Genomic DNA, 22812 nt, shown 5'->3' on the forward strand with positions numbered 1-22812 from the left:
TACAAACATTGTGAATGAAAGTTTTTATTTAGTGTTTTATTTCGCTAATAAATATGAAATGACAAATGTATTTAGTATTTGGGAAGCTCAAATAAAACTATAGTTAGTGGGCATTACAAATGTGAAATGATAAATGTATTTAGTATTTGAAAAGCTTAAATAAAACAACTTTCAATAGGCATGACCGTGGAGACATGGTGCCAAATTGTATGTAGAAATATGAAATATTGTAGAAGAAATATAACAAATCCGAGTGGAAAATATAGTGGAGATATTGTGCGAAAATGTATGCGGAAATATGAAACATTACAGAAGAAAAATTATGATCCATGCTTTGAACACCCGTTCTCCCACAAAACACTCATTCCTCACAGATTAATAAACCAAAATTGCTAATTAATTGATAAATATGTAATGTTATGCTAGAGAGAGATATCTGGTGGGAGAGTTCAAAGGAGAGAAAGTTTATGTTCCTTGTTCCTGTCACCCATTATCCCACACAATAGGCTCAAGACACCCATTCTCCCACAATACACTCATTCCTTGCAGATTAATAACCCAAAATTGCTAATTAATGTATTAATATGTAATGTTATGCTAGAGAGAGGTGTGTGGTAGGAAGGTTCAAAGGGGGAAAGTTTATGTTCCTTGTTCCGGTCACCCATTATCCCACACAACACTTTTTTCTCATGCGCATTACAAAGACACTTTATTTAATATTAGATAATAACTATTTAATTGTCAAATGTCAAATCACAAATACACTTAGTATTCAATAAGATGAAATAAAAAGAACCCGACATATTAATAGAAACAATTAATCATCTACCCTTATTTTTTACCCTTTAGACACTGAAACTTTTCATGCCCAAAATTGAATAGCGCAAAACCACTAATTAATATGTAGTGTGTTGAAATGTATGTGTAAATACATAACGTTGTAGTAGAAAGTATTATTGGGAGTATTTGTTGTTTTTTTCTTTGATACGGTTTCTTCACATATCGATATCTAGTTTTCTGTGAGATAGAGTACTTTGATACAGTGCCTTCACATATCGATATCAAATAAAACATGAATGGTTAATATATAATTTTGTGTGAGATAGAGATATGCCGAAAAAGTATATATAGGAACATGAGGGAATTTTGTATTTTGGTTACTTTATATCATACTTTTTCTTTATAAACATTACATTTTTTTATTTAATATTGAATAATAAATATTTAATTCACAAATATGATATTACAAATACAATAATATTTGGAAAACGTGAATACCAAAATTCGTTATTTTTACTTTGATACCATTTTTAAACAATTAAATCTTTCGAACATAATTTAAACAATTAAATCTTTCAAACATAATTTTGAAAACAACATATCAAATCATCGAGAAAGCAACTTTGTCACAATTTCATTGCATCATCAACATAACTTGATGTACATGGAAACCAAACTTTTATTCCCCAAATTTTTCATATGATAGTGTTGCCAAAAAATGAAGTACTTGTGGAGAGACGTTGAGACCACAGTGTCCCTTCAAGGAGCGTTTCACAAGGCTTTCGAGGAATTTACATGCAAAGGATACAAAGTCCTTAAAGAATGGAAGCTAAGCCCCTACACGAACATGAAATCAGTGTTTGGAGATTAGCTTATTGTTCTTGTGACGGGCATGTACAGGTGCTTTGGACTGTGAACACAACCCACCGAAAATCCCAGTGTTTTACGATTTTAGCAATCCAAAGGAATTTGATACATTGAGGGTTAATTTGGAATGTTGAGTGGAGCGTGTAGGGAAGTTGCGACTGATAACATGTTGCATTTTCGGAGCAAGGAACTGAGATGTACGTAGCAGAAAGTTTGCGTAACTATTTTCCACATACATTTTCTCTTGCATTCTTTGTTTGTGTCACCATTCTATATATTCATTTTGTCTAGGACACTTTTTTTCTGTTTGATATTAAATTAATATATAAAAATTTGTTTTACATATTCTTGTTCGCTTAGAACTTCATCATTTATGGTATTATTGGGCATAGTATAGCAATCTCAGGCATAACAGTGTCCTAGCACTCACCCATGGATTAAACACATAAATTAATCTTTTCTTTTTTTAAAATGAGTTCTTAGGCACTAATTGAAAATAAATCACTCTCTACCAATAGAATTATGTCACATCAAGGTTTGCTCTGCCAATAAAAAATTAAAAATAAAATTTTTGGAAATTAAAATTATATTTTAATTTACTTGAAAAAAGAAATATTCAGGATTTTACGGAAACTTTGGTTAAAATTGCAAAAAAACCACAAACTAATCAAATGTCAATGAAATTCAATTGCGAGGAAAGTGCAATAGTCGAGGGTGAAAAAAATATAGTCATTTTTCTCATGTAATAGTCATTTTTTTCATGTAGTTTCAACTCTCAACTCCGGATCTAGTAAGCATAGAGAGGAATCCCATATTTTTTTTATACTAAAATACTCAAAATATTTGATCATCGTCATTGTCTGATAAACTGATAAACTAATAAAGATGGATCTAATTTGGTTTATTTATTAATTTTATAATTCTAATTATTAATTTTATTTTATTTTTATTTTTTATTTATATGTAATTTTGTCTAGTTAAAATGTTTTAATTAGTAATTAGTGATTTTATTCTTATATTTTTATATTTTATTTTATTTTCTTTATATTGTTATGTAATTTCAGTGAATCAAAATGTTTACATTACATAACATCATATCATATAATATAGCCATACAATATCTCTTCTATACTAGGGTAGGGAAGGCCTCTTGACATAATCATAATTTATTTTTGTAACTGTTTTTTATTTTACTTACTAACTCATATTTAAAGTGCGCTTCATTTTTGTGATCTTTTTTAGATTTCTTCACTAACTCGTAATTTCTTCATTTCTATTAACTTTTTGGACATTCAATTTTGAGTTGAAATCTTGATTTGTGTTATTTAAATGCATATTTTGACTGTATATATGGATTCAGCGCCATCAAAAACTCCTATCACGAATCTAGCTAAAAATTTTGAGTTGAAATCTTGATTTGTATTATTTAAATGGGTTTTTTGAATGCATATATGGATTCGACACCCTCTTTACTATATATATGGAATCAGCACCCTCATAAATTCCTAAAGCACTTTGATTGTGCCGGAGTTAACTATCAAACTTGTGATTTCAATAAATTTCTATTAAATTTTAAAGATATTAAATCTAAAAAACCCAAAAAAAAACTTCCAAAAATCCTCACTAAAAACAAAACAACTTGTTTAAGATAATAAAAATTTTATCAATCAAATCAAACAATCAAACTATCGAAATATTCTTTCCCATTGTGATTTATAAAATTAATCTTAATAAAATCACAATTTTCCTTTGACTGAAAAATTTAACTAAATTTTAATGAGTGAGGATGCCGAGCTCAGTATGACGACCGCGTGTTAGGAGGAATGCGTGGTCCAAGGTCAAAGTGGAAACAGGTGTGGGGCCTGTCCTCGTAACTCGAGACCATTTTTCTCCTAGTAAATCCAAGTATGGAATAGGCGACTCTTTCCAATGGTGAGCACTGTACCATGTGGTATGATTTTTCAATATTGAAAGATTTATGATTTGAAGGTTTTTGTTTAAAAAACGTTATATTTTTACTAGTTCAAGTGAAATTACAACCAAAAAAAACAATAAAAATTCGGACATCCTGTTATTCGTTTTTTAACAAATTTATTTCCAAGTTTTGTTAAATTTGGATCAACACTGGTATGAAGTCACTTTTTCGCAAAAAATAATTTTATTTTATTAATGTATTAAAAAATTTAAAAAAAATTATTAATTTATTAATGAATTTATATTTTATTTATTTATTTTTTAATTAGGTTGATAGGTTTTTCTATGCATCAACAATCGTCAACACTTTTACTCTGCTCCGTTGGATCAGGTGAGACACTTTCAACCGTTGATTTGAAGTGTCACTACTTTTTCCAAATATCCATTGAGTTGCATTGTTGTTTTTTCCCATTCTTTTATGTCACTCTTGCAGATATTTTTACTGCTTTTTCCTTGCCAATTGTTGTTGTTGTTCTTCTTCCCTGGCTTTTGACAAGCATTGTTCTTATTCCCTCGCTTTTGATTTTGCTCTGCAACTCCTCTGTCGACAGTGAGCTCATAGCGAGTTCCGACGACCTCTTCAACTTGGAAATCCAGAGTAAACGCGTCAGCTTTGACACCATATCCACTCGGAAGCTGATTATTTTTCATGGTTCATTTAACAGGTATGTTTTCTGGGTTAACAGGGTTTTCTTTTGAGGGTCCTCTTTTCTGTTTCTACTAAATACAATATGACTCTGTTCTATGTATTTTACTCATTATTCCTTTCGCATTCTACTATTTTACCGGTCACAGCTTCCCACAGTTTTCCTATCCTATCTATTTCACACGCTTGTAGGCAGCGACAATTTATATCATTTACTGGCTAATTTTCTCTCTTGAAAACACTGTTGCTCTATTACGCTGCAGTTTGTTTTGCCTACGAGTATTAATATTACATTTTTGGTCTTTCGGCATGTCACTCTTTGGCTCAACATGGGTGCCGAAAGGCTTAGCGCACTTCCTCAGCGATTCCAACCGAGGGTTCTCACATCTAGGTGCTTTATGGACCACTGAGGTTTTACAAGATTGATTGGGGTTTTATCGCTGTAGAGGACAACACAAGAACCGTTTCTATTATAACTTTTAGGCTTTCTGTTGCGAGCTAGGGATTTTAAGTTGATACTGAACTCTACCAATTAATGGACTGAACTCGGTCTTTGAAAGAAGTGAAAGCTTCTCTGGCTTTCCAAACAATGTTTTACTTCCTCTGTAATTTATATTGCTCAGCTATCATTTTCTTTTGATTAGCATTACTCTGTGGTGGGTTCTCACTAGTTTTTCCATCCCTCTCTGGCATGGAATGCACTATATATTTGTTTTTAAGTTTTAATAGGAAAAATACCATTCTCTACTCCAGGATTTTGTCAAACGATAATGAATTAAAAGGTTAAATCCTCATGCTATTCCTCATTGAATTATTGATGATGCGTTAGTTATATGGGTTTTCGTTTTTGTTCTGAAATATATGTTTATATTTCAGTATAAGTTCCGGAAACAGTTCCCATTTTTAACCAGTAGTGTGGTTACTGCTTTGAATATAGTTCATAGCGCGTCTACAGTCATAATACAGTTGCATGTCGGCGTCCTCATTTCTTGTGAATACGGAATAGTCAACACCCGTGCTTTGCGAAAATAATGGAGAAAAGGAATTACTAATTTGACTAATCGAGTGGCTGTTGAAGAATGACGAGAAGCTTCAACTGCTCATAGTTTAAAATAATAATAAAAAAATACATGCGTATCTTTTCATTATGGATGGTCCTGTAATCTTTTATATATAAATATATTTATTTTTTAACTCGATTCTGGTTATTTATTACATTGCATTGCAGTTCTGTTCATTGTCAGTGGATTTGAAGACGCTGCAACCTATAGGAGGGAGGCGTTGAGGCTTCAATGCTCATCTATTAAGCTTGAACCAACATCTCTTTTACAAAAATTCAACAAATCTAATTTAATAATCCTATCGGCCTCTTTTTGTACCTTTTAGGACAATTGCTAGTTTTATTTCTTTTAAAGTAAATTTAAAAAATTATTAGATAAATTTCTAGAGCTCTTATTTATTAATAAACTTATCCAATCTAAACTAAAAAACAATATACTCCTTTATTAAAATTAAAAATTAAAAAATAATATACTCGAACTCGAATTCCAAAGGATAAACTTTTAAAACCTTGTCCATTTGCCATTCTTTTATATTATTGTAAAATTTTTAAAATAGTTTTAAAGAGGTGAGTATATAAGTACAAATAAGTAATATTTTTAATTAGAATACAGTTGTATTTAATGATAAAAGGTTTAAGTTTCATTTATTTATTTTTATGAAAATTATTATAATTTAAGTTAAGAAAACCCAGTTTAATAATTTTATGTTTTTTTGGTTTTTTTTTACTCGAATATGGTGATATAAGTTTATCATAAAAAGGGAAATTTATTACAAATATCTAAATAGATTAAAAGTATTTTTTTAAGTGATAATGAGTTTGTATACATCTAAAATTTTATATTTACAATTTTAACCATTTTTTTAAATTTGAAAATTTGTTTAAAAAGTGTAAAAATGTATGATGTTTAGATTTTGCTCATTAAAAAATAACTAAAATATTATAAAAGAAAATTTTACACAAAAATTGTAAAGAAAAGTTAATTATAAAGTTTAATTTATTCACTTATTGCTTCTAGAGGCCTCTCGAGCCCAATATGGTAGAGATTTCTGTTAGGATATTCCGACACATAGGAAATATTTAAGTACAACTTGGTCTAGTGTAGAGTTAGGTGTAGAGTTAGGTAAAGTGTGTTTCTTTACCGTTGTACATTTTGTAACTTACAATCCGACGGTCACGATACGTAGTGATCCGACGGTTCATTCTCTCCTCGGTATTACCGACACTTGATCCGTGGCTTGACACCCGATTGGTCCATGAATTCTATTTAAAGTGCATGGAGGGTCATTTGTAGGGTAATCCGTGCATGAGAGAAGCTTATGTAAATTTTCATTCTTTGATTAATAAATTGCCTAAAGTGGCCGCGTTGGCTCAGGCCATGGACTGTTTCCCTCTTTGAGGGTTTTAACCACGTCAAAAATACTGGTGTATTGATCTGTGATCTGGTTGTGAGCGGTGTCCTTTTGGTGTTCTTTCTAAGGAACTTACCCTATAAATTCCTACATGGTATCAGAGCTATGAGGGCCGCGTCCGTTGGTGATCCATATCTGAAGCCGGTAGAACTGCATCCGACTGCCGTTTCCTAGATCTGCTGTTTCTGACTGCTTTCGGGCCGAGAGGACTGCTCTGTTGTGTTCGGAGCATCTGTTCCAGTGAGGAACCCCTTTTGTTTCACGCGAAAAGGTTTCCGGTATCCCTAGCTGCGCCATTTTTAAGATCTGGAGGTATATAGTGTTTATTTGCAGTTTACTGTTATTTTCTCTCTGTTTATTTCGGTTTCGTTTTATTTAGCCTTTTATTACCGGATCTATACCTTTCATTTATGCGTATGCTCTTTGCCCTGCGACTCTGTGCGATCTAGGCAAATCAGAAACAGAAAGGAAGGATTTTTCTCATGTGTATGCTCTCTTCCCTGTGCCTTAGGGTGATCTCGGAAAATCAGAAACATTGAGGAAAATATTTAGTTTCCGGCCAAAGCTAACTTTGAGCCGCAAGGTTCATTTTTGAAAATATTTAGTTTTTCGGCTAATGCTAACTTCGAGCCATAAGGTTCGTTTTCTTTGCATGTCCGTGTTGGGTTTTGTGTTTTTTTTTTTTCTCTCTCTCTCTCTCTCAAATTTTTTGTATAGATCAATTGGTTCAAAGCTATTTTAAGAGAGTAGAGGTCTTGGGTTCAAGTCTCCATTTTGTGGGGGCGGACTTTTTCATTCCCGCACATTCCCGCACTTCGTCTGCAACTTCAACAACTTTTTTTCAAAAAGCCATAACATCTTCATCCGGAAGCCTTTTTCAGAGCCGTTTTTTTTAAACCAGCCTAATTTTTCGAGATCTATCCATTGGAACACATACTTTTAGCATCTTCAGCTTCAGTTTCTGTTGAAATGGAAAGTCAATACCAAGTTACCCTTGACATCACCAACTACTTCCAATGGTTGTCCTACATTGAGGATTTACTTAGAAGTAAAGGTCTCTATAGAATAGCCACAGGCCAAGAGAAGAAACCGAAGGATGAAGATAAGGTTGCTAAATGGGAAAATAGACAAGATCAAGCACATGGTTTTATAGGGATGTCTATTTGTCCTGATCTTAGATTCCATATTGCAGAACTTGATACTCCTAATGAAGCATTGGAACAAATCACTAAAGTTTTTGGGATTAAAAATGAAATTAGAGCCCATCAACTTGAAAATGAGTTTCTTACATTGGACCCTAATAATTTTTCTTGCATTGAAGATTTCTTGTCCAAGTTCAAGACCCTTAGATATCTCTTGGAAAGTGTTAAGGTTAAGAAAGAAGATAGTAACCTTATTTATTCCATCCTTACTAAGTTGGGACCAGCCTACTCTGTATTTGTTTCCACCTTCCATTCTACAAGAGAAGCCTTCATTTCTCAAGGAAAAGACTACAAGCCCCCTTCCTTTGACTCTTTTTGTGATTCTTTAATAAGAGAACAAGAAAAACTCTTACACCTTGGTCTTCTTAATCTTGGAAACTCTTCCAAGAAAGCGTTAGCCGCCCAGCAGCAACCAAATTCAAAGAATCCTAAGAAGTCATATCCTAAAAAGAATGGTCCTAAACCAAACAAGGGTCCTAAGCAATTTCAGCCCCAAAATGAAAAATCATTTCAACAAAATGATAAGACAAATAAAAACAAAGGGAAGAAAACTGATAGACATTGCAATTTTTGTAATCGAGATGGCCACTTAGAATCAAAATGCTTTAAAAAGATGGAAGCCTTGGAAGCAGCAATGAAGAAGCATAACATCCATTTGGGGCAATCTTCAACTTCAACTTCATCCTCAGGAATGGCACTTTCTGCATGTGGTTGTCAAGTATCTCGGTCTGGCTATGCATTAAATGTATCTTCTTCTTCTCATTCTCATGAGTGGCTCATTGATTCTGGAGCTTCTTATCACATGGCCAAAAACAAAGCCATGTTTTCTTCTTTAAATGATTGTAACACCAAAAATATATATGTTGGTGATGATAGATCTCTTAATGTTGTAGGGACTGGAACTGTTCATCTAGACAATGGTCAGTTTAATGATGTATTATGTGTTCCAACCTTATCCTGCAACCTTCTATCTGTAAATCAGATAACTCATTCAGGTGAAGGTAAAATCGTTGAATTTTCACCTCATGATGTTGTAATCAAGGACTTAAAAGATCCTAAACAGATTTTGGCTACTGGCATTGCTGATGATTCTACAAGGTTGTATAAGTTTCACAACTTTGGGTCATCAAATCTTCCCTCAGTATTTGTTGCTCATAACGATGAAGTGAGCAAACTTTGGCATGAGCGATTTGGTCACTTAAACTATCGCTCCCTTAAGCATCTATGTAAAGAAAATATGGTGACAGGTCTTCCTATGGTATCTTGCAGAGATGGTGTTTGTTCCAGATGTGTACTCGGAAAACATCATCGAGACAGTTTTGAAAAACGTGCCTCTTGGCACGCCTCACCCCTTTACAACTTGTGCATAGTGATTTATGTGGTCCACTTCCAGTTGTGTCATTCTCTGGTTGCAAGTGTTTCTTAACTTTCATTGATGATTTCTCCAGACACACTTGGGTATACTTCTTAAAACTCAAGAGTGAAGTATTTAACACTTTTTTGGCCTTCAAGGCCTTTGTTGAAAAATAATCTGGACATCAAATTCTTAAGTTAAGATTTGATAATGGTGGAGAATATGTTAAAAACACATTCATCAACTATTGCATTGAGAATGGAATTCAAATGCAACATACTGTTCCATATACTCCACAACAAAATGGTGTAGCTGAAAGGAAGAATCACACCTTAAAGGAAATGGCTAATTGTATGCTACAATCTAAAGGACTTGGTCTTAGTTTTTGGGCAGAAGCAATTAACTGTGCAAATTACATAATAAATCGCACTCCTACTAAGGCTTTAAAGAATATCACTCCAGAAGAAGCATGGAGCTCAATCAAACCAGATGTAAGTCACTTTCGTGTTTTTGGAAGTGAAGCGTGGGCCCATATTCCAGATGAAAAGCATAAATATTTAGAACCTAAGAGTGAAAAATGTACTTTTGTTGGATATTCTGAAGATGTCAAAGGCTATAGACTTATTCCATTTAAGTCCAAAAATGTTATCATTAGAAGAGATGTAAAATTTGATGAAAATATATCGGCCTGCGAGCCTAGTCTGGTGGATGTGCCACCTCTCCCTATCTCTTCTAACTTTGAAAACATTTCTTCTTCAAATGATGAAAGTGAGGATGAAAATCCTCCCCCACCATCTCAGGATCCTCCTTCAGCTCCTGAGCTTCCAAAATGGGTTCGTGCTACTCGAGATGCAGCAGGTGATCTTGCCGGTGATCCTACAGATCAGTGACGCACACGTTCTCAGTTCGAGAGAGCCTTTTCTTTACTGGCTCAAGCTCCAGTAAATTATGATCCTGACACCTTTGCAGAAGCTTCAGGCCATCCATATTCGGAAGGATCTATGAATGAAGAATATCATTCATTATTGGCAAATGATACATGGGATCTTGTTCCTTTATCAAAGGGACGAAAACTTGTTAGATGCAAATGGGTTTACAGAACCAAGTATGGACCAGATGGGAAAGTTGAAAAACATGAAGCTCGTCTTGTTTCTAAGGGCTTTTCACAGGTTGAAGGCATTGACTACACTGAAACCTTCTCCCCTGTTGCCAAAATGAACTCTATCCGCCTTGTTCTTTCCCTTGCTGCCTCTTTCAAATGGGAAGTCCATCAGATGGATGTTAAATCTGCCTTCTTGCATGGGGACTTGCATGAAGAAATCTATATGGAACAACCCATTGGCTTCATACAAACAGACTCCAGCCTTGTATGTCGACTTAAGAAATCCCTTTATGGTCTCAAGCAAGCTCCTCGGGCTTGGTATGCTAAAATGGATAGCTTTCTTTTAGAATCTGGCTTTTCTAGGTGTCATTCTGACAATACTGTCTACACCAAGAAAGTGGGCAACTCTCTTATCATCCTTGTTCTTTATGTTGATGATCTTATTCTTACTGGTAGTGATCCCAACCTTATAAACCATGTGAAGTCTAGCCTTAAAAGGAAATTTGAAATGACAGACTTAGGACACTTACACTATTTTCTCGGTCTTCAAGTCTTACAATCCAAGGAGGGTATTTCCCTTTGCCAGTCCAAGTATGCTTGTGATATTCTACGTCATTTTCACATGGAAGACTGTAAGCCAACCCCTTCTCCCTTTCAGTCTGGAGCCAAACTTTCAGTCACTTGTAATTCTCCTGAAGTTGATGCTACCTTATACCGTCAACTTGTAGGAAAACTTTTGTATCTAACCCATACTCGTCCTGACCTTTCCTTTGCTATTGGCCTTGTTGCTCGGTTCATGCAAAACCCCCGTGAAAGTCATTGGAAAGCAACTAAAAGAATACTTCGTTATGTTCGAGGTACAATTCAGTTTGGGATTCATTACAGTGCCGAAGCAGCTCCTCTATTGGTTGGTTTCACTGATTCCGATTGGGCTGGTGACCCTAATGATCGGAAGTCTACTGTCGGTTATGTGTTCACTCTTGGTTCAGGACCTATTACATGGGCTTGCAAGAAACAGGGTGCCATTTCTCTGTCATCAGCAGAAGCAGAGTATCGTGGTGCCGTAGAAGCTAGTAAGGAAACCTTGTGGCTTCGTCAGATCCTGTCAGAATTTGGCTTTCAACGGCAGCATTCGACTACACTTTGGTGTGATAATCAAAGTGCCATTCAGCTATGCAAATATCCAGTTCAACATCAGCGCAGCAAACACATTGAACTGCACATGCACTTCATCAGAAAGCTCATTCACGACCATGTTCTTGAAGTGCAATATTGTTCAACAGATGATCAAGTTGCAGACGTCTTCACAAAGGCTCTCACAGAGGTGAAGTTCACTAAACTTCGATTTATGGTTGGAGTTCAGGAAGTTGTCACTAAGGGGGGATAGGCTCTAGTGCCTCCTTACTTCTCCTATTGTGTCATATTTGTAAATCCTTCAATCCTATCCCAAGTTGTTTTTAAGGGGGGATGTTATGATATTCTGACACATAGGAAATAGTTAAGTACAACTTGGTCTAGTGTAGAGTTAGGTATAGAGTTAGGTAAAGTGTGTTTCTTTACCGTTGTACATTTTGTAACTTACAATCCGACGGTCATGATATGTAGTGATCCGACGGTTCATTCTCTCCTCGGTATTACCGACACTTGATCCGTGGCTTGACACCCGATTGGTCCATGAATTCTATTTAAAGCGCATGGAGGGTCATTTGTAGGGTAATCCGTGCATGAGAGAAGCTTATGTAAATTTTCATTCTTTGATTAATAAATTGCCTGAAGTGGCCGCGTTGGCTCAAGCCGTGGACTGTTTCCCTCTTTGAGGGTTTTAACCACGTCAAAAATACTGGTGTATTGATCTGTGATCTGGTTGTGAGCAGTGTCCTTTTGGTGTTCTTTCTGAGGAACTTACCTTGTAAATTCCTACAATTTCAAATGCAATGTTCAACATTTTGACTAAGTCAAATTACCTAAAATCAAAAACAGAATTAAATAAAAATATTAATGTACATTTGTAAATATTTTTAATATGTTTAAAATTTAGGCGTTAGATTCTAATGGTTATATTATGGGTCTCTACATTGTGCTCTCTCTTTTTTGAAGATGAACCACACTTATGGTTAAGAACCCATCAACCCAAAAAGTGGCATGTGATTTTTTCTGAAAAAAACTTTCCTTTATACAAATTATTGATCATAGAAGCTTCAATTCAGACATTTTAGCTAGCTCAAAATAAAATTAAAAAATAAAAATAATGAAATAAAAATAACCCTATAAAAATAAAATAAAACTAGCCCATGCTATTGACCCTTGGTATTTGTGTGAAGTATAGTTTATTTAAAGGGGGGGAATTAAAGGACTGTAGATGTATCTCAACTTAGGATCTACCAAGCAGCTAGACGGATCAAATGTGTAGATATTAAAGCCTCTTTTAGAGTGAAATGAGATTTGATCCCTCTCTGCGCTTGATAGATCTAGAGTTAAAATGGATAAAAATTGTCTAAAAATTTGTTGGGAAAAGTGAAAAAATGTACTATATTTAGATTATGCTCATCTAAAAATGAACTAAAATACTACAAAGATAAATTTTACACAATTTTTTTATAAAAAAAATAACTATAAATTTCATTTTATTCATTTATTTTTCCCGAGACGATTATAGAAATTCACTTGCTCCTTGACCACTATTATTTTAGCATTGATAGATGCAACTTATAATTTTTAACTTTGAAAATTAAATATTTATTTTTCAATATTATTAAAAAAATATTTTTCCAAACATTTGAGCAGACTATAACTAGAAAGCCTTATTGCAGCATTTGCACAAGATAATGGCATATGACTAATCTTACATATTTTATGCAATAATTTATGGATACAGTTTATTCATATATTATTTTTAGATATTTGTGTAGTGATTTTTTATTCTTAAACTTTGAAGGAAGTAAATAATATATTTAGCATCAATTACTTCCGACCATAATTAAAAAAAAGTCTTTCAATAAAAAATGGATAGAATAAGATGCAAATAAATATATTTTCTCGGAGTTACTTCTCACCATTATTTAGTAATGATTACCACCCACCAAAATTTATTTAAGTCCATGTGTCTTAGTAACCAATTAATTTCACCACTCGCATCTTAATTTATTAGTTTTGCCAAAGCAAGACTATAGGGTTCCATTTCCTTGTTAACCATTATTCATTTTTTTCCATAACATAACTAAGCTATCCTTCAACACTTGTTAACTTATATTTTTATCCACTTCAAAAAAGAAAGAAAGAAAATTATTTTAACGTGCACAAGGCTAAAAATAGCCTACGAGACAGATTGCTTCTTCCTCCCATTGATGTATTGGGCCCATTTCCTGTGAAGCCTCACAATAAACGCTCCCAGCTTGTTAAGCAACCCCTTGCTAAATAGATTATCCCAAGAGCTAGATGCCAAAATATCTGCATAATACATGAAAAATTATCCCAAAATTTAATCATCTCTTCATATTCATTTTTTTATTATTATAATTTTTTTAATAATAAAATTGAATTTAATCAAAACTTTAAATTTTAATCAAAATATTTAAAAAGTTTGTATTGAAAATTATCCTAAAAATTATTCATTTCATTAGATTCTTTTTCTTTGAAGCCCAGTTAAAACTAGTCGTCCCTCTTGGTCAAAAGTAGCCATTTTTCTAGCCGTTTGAATGGATTGGTTTCTCTATTTAACTTGCTACCTTGACCTGATTCTTCATCTTGTTGTGACGATCAACCACACTTGTTGGTTGGAAACACATGACAAATGAATTTTGATGTGAGTATTACTGAAAACTTGTCTAAAAACTTGATATGGATCACAAAAGCCTTAATTCAATCAAATAAAATTATGTGAAATATATTTATTTAATTTTTTTTAAGATAATCTTTAAATTAATTGTTCTAATATAACTCAATCCATAATCAAAGTGAAGTGAAATGATCTGAATATTGTGTAAACTAAAATTAAAAGATCTAAGATTCACCATTCTCAAAGTATCTATAGAAAGAAAAACAAGTCGTAAGCCCCCAAAAAAAAATAATGAAACATAAAAATCTAAAACTAAACCAATAGCTAATTCCTCTCGTTACGAAATAAAACAAAAAAACCAAACTTTAAAAATAAAATTCATTACCAAAATTTATATTAATGAAAAAAAAAAACAAAGCTTAAAAAATAAAATTCATTACCAAAATTTATATTAATAAAAAATTGCGAAAACACAAAACTTTAAAAATGAAATTCGTTATCAAAATTTATATTAAAAAAAACAAAAAATTTTAATAATTTTAATAATATCATTTTAAAAAATGATGTTTCAATTTACAGAAATTTAATAATTATTATTTAAATAAAATCTATGTATCGATTTACAATTTTTTTAAAAGATTATCTCTTACATCTTTTATTTAAAATTGTTGACACCTAATCCTCAGCGGTTCGGTGAACCCGGAATGTGAACAGTCATCAAGAAGATGAACTGATCAGTCACATTCATGTATATAAACAATAGTTACCTAATGAAATAGATCAATCAGTTTTCTTCTGCCAATTCTGGAGTTACCCTGGCCTGACATGGTATCAGAGCACAGGTCCCAGGTTCCTTTTTCTGGCGTGCCTTGTAACTCCTCTGTCCCATATTCTGCCTTCTTGTTTTAGTGTAATTGCATCCATTGGTTAACGCCTCTGCCTCTGCCAGCGCTCTGTCCTCAAACGGCTCTGTCATTCTGCCACACCTGCGCTGCCCTGAATTCACCCAGAATCCAAAATCGTTCCAGCGTCTCTAGGCTCTGTCCACTAACGCATCTGCCTGGCCTGAACGTTTGTCTGGCCTGACACGGCTTCTTCTGCCTAAACGGCTTTAATGCCCTCTGCGTGACAACGCTTGTCTCTGACCTGCATAGATCTGACATTTGAAATTGAACCGTCAAGATACCTGAAGCGCTCCACATCAAGCCTCGAACACATCCGGCTAAAGACTGGTATGATCTGACAATAGAAATCTCTGGTTAACCGAAAGAAAATTTAGTGGGGATTTGCCGTCTTGGGTTGTGTTTCCAACATTACGCTTGTTACAGTCATCATGTCGTCTTCGGTTTTGATAAGGATTTGAATTTTTCAAATAATAGGGCTTCAATGCGTTTGTGAGGTGCTGGGTATTAGATGTGTTTGTGAGGGTCTGGATGTAAATTCCCGGTTCATTGAAAGCCGCTCGAGCAAGTTCTTGTTGCTGATAAGTGTGTCTTCATTTTCATAAAGTTGAAAGAAATATAATAAATTGACATGGCGCCCATCGTGGGGAACAAGTAGAGCTCTGAGGCCGGACTGTATTTTCCTCGCTGGATAGTCTTCAAACCTTGTGGTCTATTCGCATTGAGAATAGAAACAATGGTGTTTTTCTGGTCGGTTTGCGCTGCAAATGTGTAGGAGAGAAGCCCGACGCTGGCAGTTGAGGATGAAGGGCAAACGGTGAAGACCACGACATTTGTAGCTCCGCTTACATTGCTGGAGAGCCGGCGTTTGTAGCAGATTGATTATCTGGTTATACAAATACTTTGTTGGATATTGGTTATACAAATACTTTGTTTTCCAATATAATATATATATATTCTGAAATGAGGTCGTCTCTGATGGATTTTGTTTATATATATGTATAAACCTTCGTCTTTATACTACTTAAGTGCGTATAACATCAGAGAAGCAGTCAACGCTGGTGGATGCGTGGATTTGTGGACACAACTGAAGTGTGGTGGTGTTTATTCATGGTGGTGCCTTGGTGCCTGTTCGTGGTTTTTGCGAATCTGCAGGACAATCATAGCCATAGAATCTGTGATATATATGTGTCGTTGCTCGACATCTCACGCAGAACCTGGGTTATATATGCCCCATTGCTTCACATGTAGACACAAAAATCTGTGAAGAGGAGATTTGTTGATAAGCTGGAAGGGTTGTTCTACTCGGCGCAAGAGGAGGAAATTTTCTTTTCTGAGCATACTGTCTCTGCGCTTGCAAGAGACTCAATCTGCTAAAACAGTGAAGATTGAGAGTTTAAAACGCGCAGTATCATTCAAAATTTTTACATATTGCGCTGCTTTCATAATAGTATTGCATTGATATATATTGAAGTGATATATCCCTTATGCGTTTTTTCAACATAATAGTATTGCATTGATATATATTGAAGTAATATATTGAAGTGATGCTGATGCTTCTATCAAACGTTAGAGGAAAATAAAGTGCATAAGGCTGTGACATAAGGTTTTTATCAGCAGAGACATTTTTTTTTACAGAATTCATTCAATCATCTCTATGGTACGGATAGTTCTCACTGGCAAGGAGAACTATCCTGAATGGTCCCGGATGGTAAAACACACCCTCATCTACAATGAGTTGTGGAAGGGAGTGTGTGTCGGAGAAGGAGACAATGACCCAGTATAGCCTACATCAGACAAAGAGCTCGTCATTTGGGATAACAAGAACAGCAAAGCATATGCATTAATCCCAGCATCTGTAAATGAAGTAAGTCGCCATATTTCATCATATTCAACTGCCTTTGAAGATTTACAAAAGCTCAAAGAACTCTATGACTCACATTCTCAACTTGAAGTTGTTCAGCTCATGATTAAGCTCTTCACTCTTGAACTGAAAAATAATGATCCTCTTGCTCTTGCATCTGAAGTTAAATCCACAATGCATGATATCAAATCCACTAAAGTTGAGCTGGATATCCCTCTTATTGCTTTTCTTAAGGCACTCTATCCTACTTACTCCAATTATCTTGAGTCTTTACAAGCAAATGGAAATCTTAAAGATATAACCTTTGACTCTCTTGTGAAAAAGTTTGCTGAAAGAGAGAAAGCCTTTGGAAAGAAGGCAATCCCTGAATCTTCTGAAGAGACTGTCTGCCTTGCTCATAAAGAAAATCATCCTGCTCATGATTCTACAAGAGGAAGAGGTGGACGAAGAGGAAGAGGAAGATACTTCAGAGGCAGGGGGGCAGACACTCTCAAGCAGAAAAGGAAAATATGCATTGCATTCGCTGCAAACGAAATGGATCACATGATGCTTCTACATGCAAGCTACCATGGGACAAAATTGAGCAGAAAAGAAACCAGCAGAAAGGTAAAACTAATGATACAGACAAAGGTAAAGCACCTGAATCCTCTCACTATATTGAGGCACAATGTAACATTGGAGTAAATGAAGATTTGTTTAATGCTTCACTTGCTTCTTCGAAAAATGATTGGTTGCTTGATTCAGGAGCGACCTGTCATATGACTCATAGGAAAGATTTTTTTGAAGATTTCACTGACAATGTTGATGGAGCAGTATACTTTGCAGATCAGTCAAAAATCAAGCCATCAGGGCTTGGCACAATCAGGCTTAAACTGCTTGGTCTTCCAGACTTTCTTCTGGACCATGTTCTATATCTTCCACAGCTCAAGAGAAACTTGTTGTCCCTGGTCCACATCCACCAGCAAGGTCACTCCATTCATATGTTTGATGGCAAGCTTGAGGTAAGAAAAGCATCTGACCACTCACTTGTCATGAGGGGTATAGAAGAAGAAAGGCTTCTCAAACTGCAAGGAACCTCTGCTCATGCACAACATTTCTCATATATTTCTCATCATGAAGAAGGTACACTTCCATCAAGTTTATTATGGCATGCTAGATTTGGACATTTAAACTATGACAGTCTCCGCTTATTGAAGAAAAATGGTGTTGTTGGTTTGCCTACAATTCCTAGGAAACATAAGCAATGTGATGCTTGCATTCTAGGAAAGCATAGCAAACAGTCTTTTCATGATTCACATTCAAGAGCACATATGAAGCTTGAACTCATTCATTCAAATTTATGTGGTCCAATGCCTATTCCTTCTGCAAATGGAAATAAATATATCATGACATTTATTGATGATTACACCAGAATGTGTTGGGTTTATTTATTGAAGAACAAATCTGATGCTTTTCAAACATTCAAGAATTTTCATAAATGGATTGACAATGATGCACAATCTCATATTGGGTCTATTTGCATTGATAATGGAAAAGAATATACATCAAATGAATTTGAACACTATCTTCGCCAACATGGGATTAAACATCAAACAACTGTGCCTTATAATCCTCAACAGAATGGTGTAGCTGAAAGAATGAACAGAACAATCTTGAATATGGTACGATCCATGCTTTTCTTCAAAAATGTAAAGATAATGTTTTGGGCTGATGCTGTTCTATGTGCTGCATATATAAAGAATAGATGTCCATCTAATGCTCGAAGAAACAAGACTCCTTATGAATTGTGGTACGGACATGTTCCTTCAGTAAAACATCTCAGGATCTTTGGTTCCACCTGTTATGCTTTAATACCAGAGGTACATAGAAACAAACTTGGTGCTAGAAGTCGTAAGTGTATCTTCCTGGGGTATTCAAACACATCTAAAGCATACCGCCTCTATGATGAAGTAAATAAAAAGTTTGTTTTATCTAGAGATGTCATTTTTCTCAAATCATCCAAATCTGACAATGTTGTTGAGCGGCAACTTGATCGCTTGGATAGATTCGCAAAAACAAAATCATTTCAAGAATTTGATAATCAGATTCCACATCTTGAAGGGGGGAATTCCTATACTAGAACAACATGTGGAATCTTCTTCTGAAGAAAAATCTCCCCTGCATGAAACTCCAACAACGGATGATGCCTTAAGTGATGTAATTGATAGAATTGGGAGACTCAATCTTGATTCAGTCCCAAATCAATCAACAGAGCAGCCTGGACCATCTCAGAAAGGTCCCCCAAAGTGGTTGACAAAGACACTTGAAAGTGTTCATCCTGATGAAATTGGAAAAACAGGAACCAGAAATTCAAACCGACAAAATGGAGGTGATGTAGATGGCTCTAATTCACCTGTTCATATGGATGTTACTTATGATTGTGAATTGAACTTGTCTACAGATTTTGAACCAACATCCTTCAAAGAAGCTGCTTCTCATGATGAATGGAAAGAAGCAATGAAAAATGAGTATGATGCCCTCATAAAGAATGACACTTGGAAGCTGGTTGACCCTCCATTTGGAACCAAACCAATTGGCTGCAAGTGGGTCTACAAGAACAAGTACAAAGCTGATGGCTCACTTGACAAGCACAAAGCTAGGCTTGTGGCAAAAGGTTTTGCACAGAAGGAAGGGGTCGATTATGAGGAAACTTTTGCCCCCACAGCAAAATGGGTCACCATCCAGACACTCTTTGCACTAGCTACTCAGAATGGTTGGAAAGTCCATCAAATGGATGTAAAAACTGCATTCTTGAATGGAGATCTAAAAGAGAATGTTTTTATGTCCCAGCCTGAAGGATTTTCTGTGAAAGGACACGAACATAAAGTACGCAAACTCGTGAAGTCCTTGTATGGCCTCAAATTATAAGCACCACGAGCCTGGTATGAAAAACTAACTGAGCATCTTCTGAAACTCAACTTCAATCATTTTGATCTTGATGATGCAACTTTATTTGTCAAGAAAGTTGGAAAAACAGTTGTATATCTTGTGGTATATGTAGATGATCTTCTAATGACAGGGAATAATGAAAGATATATTGCATCCATAAAGAAAGAATTAGGAAAAAGTTTTGAAATGACTGATTTGGGCTATGTTCATTACTATCTTGGCATTGAAGTAACCCAACATCCAAAATCCATATTTCTTTCTCAAAAGAAATACATTGGAGATTTGTTAAACAGATTTGGCATGACAGAGTGAAATCCTCTTTCTACTCCAATGGAACAAAACTTAAAACTCACATCTATTGAAGGAAAGGAATTTGAGGATGCAACAAAGTATAGACAGCTTGTAGGAAGTCTCATCTACCTCACTACTACCAGACCAGACATTTCATTTGCTGTTGGAATCCTCTCCAGGTTTATGCAAAAGCCTTGTGAGGGACATTGGTCTGCTGCAAAAAGAGTTCTAAGGTACTTGAAGGGAACTCAAGACCTTGGAATCAAGTATACACAGGTGGACGACTTCAGCTTGATTGGATACTCTGATTCAGACTTCGATGGAGACAAAGAAACTGGGGTATCTACTTCAGGATATGCTATGAGTCTTGGATCAGGAGTTGTCTCCTGGAGATCACGCAAACAATCAGTTCTAGCAGATTCCACAACAGAAGTAGAATACGTGGCAGCAGCTGAAGCAACGAAAGAAATTGTGTGGCTCAGGAAAATTCTTGAAGATTTGCAAGTAAAACAAGTACAATCAACTCCACTCATGATTGATAACACCTCTGCAATAAAGTTGGCCAAGAACCCAAAGTTCCATGATCGTACTAAGCACATCAATACTAAATACCATCTGATTCGACATCATGTTGAGGCCAAAACAATCCATCTCCGTCATTGTTCCACAAATGAGCAAATTGCAGACATCTTCACCAAAGCGCTTGGAAGAGAAAAGCTTGAAAGATTTAGAACGATGCTTGGACTCACCAACATCCCTTCAGATTAAGGGGGGGAATGTTGACACCTAATCCTCAGCGGTTGGGTGAACCCGGAATGTGAACAGTCATCAAGAAGATGAACTGATCAGTCACATTCATGTATATAAACAATAGTTACCTAACGAAATAGATCAATCAGTTTTCTTTTGCCAATTCTAGAGTTACCCTGGCCTGACAAAAATGAAATATGTAAAAAATAACACCGTAGATGCAACTATTCATCGAAACCATTAAACCCTACCTTATTTTCGGGTCAATTTTCGGAGACGCTGCTTACTTAAATTGAGGAGCAGTGTGTCTTCTTGGTAGCGCAGGCAATCCAAGGGATTTGAGTGGCAGTGTGTCTTCTTGGCAGCGCAACCAATCCAAGGGATTTGAGTGCCAAGAGGATCTCCATTCTGAAAACACTTTCCTGCGTCAATTTCATATATAAAATGACCCAGGGCAGTGATTTCAATCAGCGGCCTGGCAATGATGGCATGAACAAATATGATGATATGATGCTGTTTCCCACAATCTGTATTATTGTGATTTTAATCGCCATTTTGTTGCGCGTTTGTGGCAGAATTATTTTACAGTGTGCTAGATTTATCAGACGGAGTGGGCAGAGATCAGGTTTTATGTAGTGCCATCAGTCTTATTTTACGGGAGAAGAACCGACGATGTTGCGGAACGTGGAGCTGGATTCTGCGATATTAGAGACGCTGCCCAAGTTTTTGTATAGATCGCATAATGGCACGGATGGGTTAGAGTGTGCAATCTGCCTGTGCGAGTGGGAGGAGAATGAGAAAGGCAGGCTTTTGCCCAATTGCGGCCACAGTTTTCATGTTGAGTGTATCGATATGTCATTTCTTTGGCATTCCACTTGTCTCCTTTGTAGAACCGCCGCCCAGCCTGAACATCCAGTTTTGGAATCCGCTAGAATAGGGCAGGTTTCGGTTACAATTCCGATGCCAATTGCTTCAGGGCTTGATCATAATCTGAATTCGGAGCAAGGGAAAACTGCAAGCTCTGAAGAAGAATATGATCTGCAATATAGCCCACCAAATACATTATCTTCGTGTGGGCAGGACCAGATGAATGTAGATATGGATGAGGGAACCTCGGGTGGAAGAGCATTAATGCCTCATATTGCCATTGATATACCTAAGAGGCCCCATGTCTTTTGGTCACCTGGTGAAGGCCATATGCCAAATGATTCGCAGTCATCTTCGAAAGCTCTGGTTTCTGACGTGCGCTCGCTTACCAACCAGTTTACCAGAGACAACGAGAGGAAGATATCCCCATCGGATCATCCTGGTGAACGCGATCTTGAACATGACGGCGCAGCACAGAGCCAATAGAGTGGTGTTGTTGGGAAAAGTATCCAATACGGAATGACCCTATCCCACTCTAAGGGTGATAGTACCTCAGCAACAACCGAATGCAAAGCTATTCAAGATTACTTCTTTATGAGATGTAAGAGAGAGGAGAAAGAGATCCACTAACCGTTATCTTCCGCTAATGATTGATCCAATCTTCCCTCTTTGCTGCTTGCTCCCAGCTCCTTGCTCTTTCACTGGCCCAGCTACACAAAGATCCTGCAAAAGCACAAGAAAAGGAAACTACAAGAAGCATACATCCATAATTGATTCAAGGATTAGAATAAACCAAATATACAAGCATCAATACGCCATAGAGACACATGCATATAGAAGAACCTCAAATGCTTTATTAATGGAAGAAGTAAAGTTCTGAGAGTGTTACAACCATAAGAGGCCCAATCCAGCAACACCTCCTAGCAGAAAGAAATCTCCTCTTCACCTCCTTCAAAGCAATCACCCAATAGTTCTATACTCAAACCAACAGCACTTCCTTACATTCACAAGATTCCCGCCTCCCTAGACCTCATGAGA

General features: G+C 35.8%; 1 protein-coding gene across 1 annotated transcript; it reads left to right on the forward strand.

Moving 5' to 3' along the window:
- The first annotated feature begins 21579 nt into the window (after positions 1–21579).
- On the forward strand, positions 21580–22260 carry LOC149161616 (uncharacterized). The gene has a single exon (XM_089434938.1). The coding sequence runs from the start codon at positions 21580–21582 to the stop codon at positions 22258–22260; it is 681 nt and encodes a 226-aa protein (XP_089291064.1).
- The last annotated feature ends 552 nt before the right edge of the window (positions 22261–22812 follow it).

The sequence above is a fragment of the Pinus tabuliformis genome, chromosome 5_2 (assembly GCF_031772625.1).
Source record: "Pinus tabuliformis cultivar Carrire ecotype Pingquan chromosome 5_2, CPIR1, whole genome shotgun sequence".
In the NCBI taxonomy this organism is placed as follows: domain Eukaryota; kingdom Viridiplantae; phylum Streptophyta; class Pinopsida; order Pinales; family Pinaceae; genus Pinus; species Pinus tabuliformis.